At 49.1% G+C, this 4993-nt stretch overlaps 1 protein-coding gene across 1 annotated transcript; it reads left to right on the top strand.

The window, feature by feature from the left end:
- Nucleotides 1–1217: 1217 nt before the first annotated feature.
- Nucleotides 1218–2213, top strand: LOC137817202 (uncharacterized). The gene has a single exon (XM_068620447.1). The coding sequence runs from the start codon at nt 1218–1220 to the stop codon at nt 2211–2213; it is 996 nt and encodes a 331-aa protein (XP_068476548.1).
- Nucleotides 2214–4993: the final 2780 nt, after the last annotated feature.

Raw genomic sequence — 4993 nt, forward strand, 5'->3', positions numbered from 1 at the left:
CACGGAGAATATCATGTACCTCGTCGTCAATGCCCCCTCTGCATATAACGTGCTATTGGGTAGACCTACGCTGAACAGGCTGAGGGCGGTGGCGTCAACGAGGCACATGAAGATGAAGCTGCCTAACTTGGGGGGAAAAATGATTATCATCAAGTCAGATCAAAAGGAGGCTAAGAGATATTATGAGAACAACCTCAAGATGAAGAGAGGGGTGTTCATGGTTACCACCAGGGCACCAAGTGATGAAGAGGTCGCCCCATCAGATATAGCTCGAGCAGAGATCGCCCGGGAGAGGTGACCCGAACCAGCAGGGGAAGTCTTGGAGAGGGAGATTGAAGGTAGGACGTTCAAGCTTGGCAAATCGCTAGGCCAAGCAGCACATGACTAGATCGTCGAGGTCATAGCACGACATCTGAATGTCTTCGCATGGTCCGCCTCAGACATGTCAGGCATAGACCTAGACTTCCTGTGCCACCGCCTCACCATGGATCCCAAGGTCAGGCCTGTCCGCCAGAGAAGAAGGAAGTTCAACGAAGAAAGGCGACAGGTCATTAAACAAGAAATAAAGAAGTTGCTGAGCACTGGCCACAAAAGGGAGATCTAGTACCCTGAGTGGTTGGCCAACGTGTTCTGGGGTGAAGAAGACCAACGGGAGGTGGAGGATAAGCGTTGACTTCACCAACCTCAACAAAGCATGCCCGAAGGACTCCAATCCTCTACCAAGCATTGACGCCTTGGTGGACAGTGCTTCGGGCTGTATGATGCTCAGCTTCCTGGATGCTTTTTCTGGGTACAACCAGATCAAGATGCACCCCAGGGACGAGTGCAAGACAGCGTTCATAAGAGAGTTTTCTTGCTACTGTTACACAGTGATGTCTTTTAGGCTGAAAAACGCAGGCGCCACCTACCAGAGGCTAATGGACATAGTGCTCGCGCCCATGATAGGACGAAACGTGCAAGCCTATGTGGACGACATAGTGGTTACCTCACAGGTGAAAGATCAACATGTGGCTGATTTGGAAGAGTTATTTACGATAATAGCTAAGTATAGGCTGAAGCTAAACCCCGAGAAGTGCGTGTTCGGGGTGGAAACGGGTAAATTCTTGGGTTTCTTACTCACCGAGCATGGGATAGAGGCGAACCCCGAGAAGTACACTGCAATCCTTGCGATGAGAAGCCCAATCTCAGTAAAGGAGGTGTAGCAGTTGACAGGGCGGATGACCGCTCTGTCCAGATTTGTATCAGCTAGAGGAGACAAGGGTCACCCTTACTTCCAGTGTCTGAGGAGGAACAACAGGTTCATCTGGACCAGAGAATGCGAAGAGGTGTTCCTCAAGTTGAAAGAGTACCTGGCCAGTCCCCCAGTGTTGTGTAAGCCACAACTGGGTACTCCACTTCGACTGTATTTCGCTGTGACGGAGCGGGCGATCAGTTTGGTCCTTGTAAAAGAGCAGGAACAGGTGCAGAAACCCATATACTTTGTAAGCAAAGTATTGCAAGGGCCCGAGATAAGATACCAGGCCCTGGAAAAGGCAACCTTAGCCATGGTATTCTCAGCCAGGAGACTCCGCCATTATTTCCAGAGCTTTACAGTAATGGTGATGACAGACCTACCTATCCGCAAGGTGCTACAGAAACCGGACGTGGCAGGAAGGATGGTACGATGGACAATGGAACTTTCGGAGTTAGATGTCCAGTACGAGCCCCGAGGACCTATCAAGGGCCAAGTTTACGCAGATTTTGTGGTAGAGCTCTCCTCGGCAGATGCACCCCAAGAGGAAGCCAACTTCCGGTGGGTGCTCTCTGTAGACGGGTCCTCTAACCAACAAGGCGGTGGGGCAGGTATCATCTTGGAGGGACCGAACGGGCTTTTAATTGAGAAAACCCTACGGTTCGCCTTCAAGGCCAACAACAATCAGGCAGAGTACAAGGCCCTCATCGCGGGCATGCTGTTGGCGAAGGAGATAGGAGCACAGAGCCTGTTGGCAAAGAGCGACTCCCTATTAGTCACAAGTCAGGTGACTGGAGAGTACCAGGCCAAGGACCCTCAGATGGCCGCATACCTAGGGTACGTCCAAATTTTGAAGAGGTCATTCGCGGTGTTCGAGCTGGTGCATGTCCCAAAAGAACAGAATGCCCGAGTTGACTTGCTAGCTAAGCTCGCCAGTTCAGGCAAGGGGGTAGGCAGAGGACCGTCATGCAAGAAACCCTGAAGACACCTCGAACTTTCACCGCAGACAACTGGGTGGGGGTGCACCAGGTCAGCACTACAAGAGGAGGGGCGATGAGTCATCAGTCATTGACCTAGGAGACACTACAGACCCCCAAGGTAAGCATATATCCAGTCCTGGGGGAGGAATCAATGCAGGTTTGCCTGGTCGAAGGGGGAGAAACCTGGATGACGCCCTACAAAGGCTACCTGGCTGATGGGATACTCCCATTGGAATCCGTAGAGGCCAGAAAAATCAAGAAAAATTCTGCCAAGCACACTCTCATTGACGGAGAGTTGTTCAGACACGGGTTCACTCACCCAATCTTGGTATGTGTAAACGGAGACCAATGCGCACGTATAATGGTGGAGCTCCACGAAGGGATATGTGGGAGTCATATCGGTGGTTGATCTCTAGCATTGAAGGCCATTCGTGCGGGATATTATTGGCCAACCGTAAGGGAAGACTGCACGAGATACGCACAGTAGTGCAAGCAGTGTCAGCAACACGCTGACTGGCACAAGGCGCCACTAGAGGAGCTAAGGTCGATTTACAGCACTTGGCCATTCCATACATGGGGGATCGACATCCTGGGACCCTTTCCTTTGGCGATAAGGCAGATGAAGTACCTCGTGGTCGCTATAGAGTACTTCACGAAGTGGATCGAGGCTGAGCTAGTGGCGCAAATCACAATCCACAAGATCACGCACTTCGTGTGGAAGAATATAGTGTACCACTTCGGGGTGCCGAAGCGTTTGGTATCTGATAATGGCACACAGTTTTGTTCCTTTCGCTTGACTGAGAAAGTCTTTGTGCGGGCTCTAACTCGCGAACAAGGACTCCTTCGTCTTCAACTCAGATCTCCGCCTTACGCTGCCGTGAGTACCTGAAATGAAGTGCGCAAAGGGCGCCCTCGCGGTCGTTTGCACTCTGACGATCAAGTCAGCAAGCAAGAAACATCAAAACCTCCGTATCGGAGCACCGTAACTGAATCGTAACTAACTTCTCTCTCTCCAACCACTCGTGCATACAATCAGTAAGTGAGCAAGCAATTAGAGTGTGTGTGTAAACTGAGTAAAACGTGCAACTGATAAAACGTACCTTACTAAACTTTCAGAGAAGCTTATATACCTTGATGTTTCAGTGCTTACTGCCACGTGTCCTTCTGACTTAACCACGATTCCACGTGGAAGGCCTTACAACGCTGTAACCCAACTTAGGGAAACTCCAACGTGTAAGTCTTCCTTCCCCGGAGTGCATCTGGCGCGAGGGGTGACCACCTGGGTACCAACTCATGCGCCCAGCTTCTAGTCACTCGCCCTGGGAGTGTATCTGCCTTCCTCTCGTACCATGCACATGGTTCACCCCTGGGCATGGCCCTCTCCTGGGTCGTATTTTTCCCAGGGATTCTCCAGAGGTGGCGTGGGTACTTCACGAGTCAGGTTACCCCCTACTGGTACTGGGACTATGGCCTTGAAGCCACCTTTCTCTTCTCTTTATTACTGCTCTGAGGTACCGGGGCCCGAGGCCTCTTCACCCGTACCGTGACCTCTGACTGTGTCGCCCCCTCCACGGTCTTCCCTACCCGTGGGTATCGGGGGGTGACATCAACGACGCCTCAACATGGCATCGCCCACACCTGGCGACGCCTACCTCTGGCGACGCCCACTTCTGGCGACGCCCAAAGTGGTCAACCTATTGACTTTCTGATGGAGATCAAGCTCAAGTGGACATGGAGGCCAATCATCAAGAGCAAGAAGAGGTTGAGGCTCAAATGGGGGACGCTCATGGAGGTCAAAGCCCACCTCAAAGGCTTACAAGGAGCATGTTCAAGGCTTTAGGAGCTAATGGACGTTTGTTTTCTCTTTTTATAATTTCTTTGTTTGAAGGTGCTTAGAGGGAAACATAAGAAACCTCTTTTGTCAAAGCATCTTTAGGTCTTTAGTATAGGAGTCTTAAGGGGGTGTGCGTTTAGTAGAGAGGTCTAGAAATAATAGGGAGGTGCCAAAGTGAGAGAGGAAGTCACACTTCCCTCATGACTTAGGATTGGAGCCACTTTCATTTTATTTGGGGGGAATTAGCATTTGTTTTAGTTTACATTTCAGCACCTCCTAGCCTATAAATTAAGGTGCTGCCTTTGTATTTTTCAGATCTGAATTTTGATTAGAGAAACTATGCTCCATTTTTGAGAGAATTGGAGAGCTTTGTGCCTTCCTCACTTAGTCTTATCTTGAGAGTTCTATGGTTACCTCAAGTAGCGGCTTGCACACTCATCTTGGAGTCACCATCCTGTAAGTGGCGTGATCATCCAACCATTCCTCCATCTTCATGAGCTTTCTCTTCTCCTTCCTTCCTTCTCTTTTTATGTTCATGTCTTAGCTTGCTTCCATTATTTTTCAATTCGGCATTTTTCAGTACATTTGTGTTTTGCTTCGGTACTTTTTCTACTTTGCTGTTCTTCTTTGTTTCTTCTTCATTTCTAGTCTATTTGATCGATGCAATTCTGTTCTTGTGCTTTTTGTTCGGTGCCTTTGCCTTTTCTTCCATTTTGTTCGGTTCAATTTGACAATACATGGAACTTCCATATGAGTTTGGGTTTTGGTACTAGTCTTGGTGAGTTCTTGATCATAGAACCTTGATCCAATTCTATTTTAAAGTGCCTATCTCATATCCAACTCAAGATGATTCCTAAGAATGTCAAGCATCATTCATAGTGTGCTATTGGAATCATATCATGTGGTATCATGAGTTTAGGTGTGTTCTTGTTTAATTTTTGAGTTGTG

This window comes from Phaseolus vulgaris, unplaced genomic scaffold (assembly GCF_000499845.2).
Source record: "Phaseolus vulgaris cultivar G19833 unplaced genomic scaffold, P. vulgaris v2.0 scaffold_20, whole genome shotgun sequence".
Classification (NCBI taxonomy): domain Eukaryota; kingdom Viridiplantae; phylum Streptophyta; class Magnoliopsida; order Fabales; family Fabaceae; genus Phaseolus; species Phaseolus vulgaris.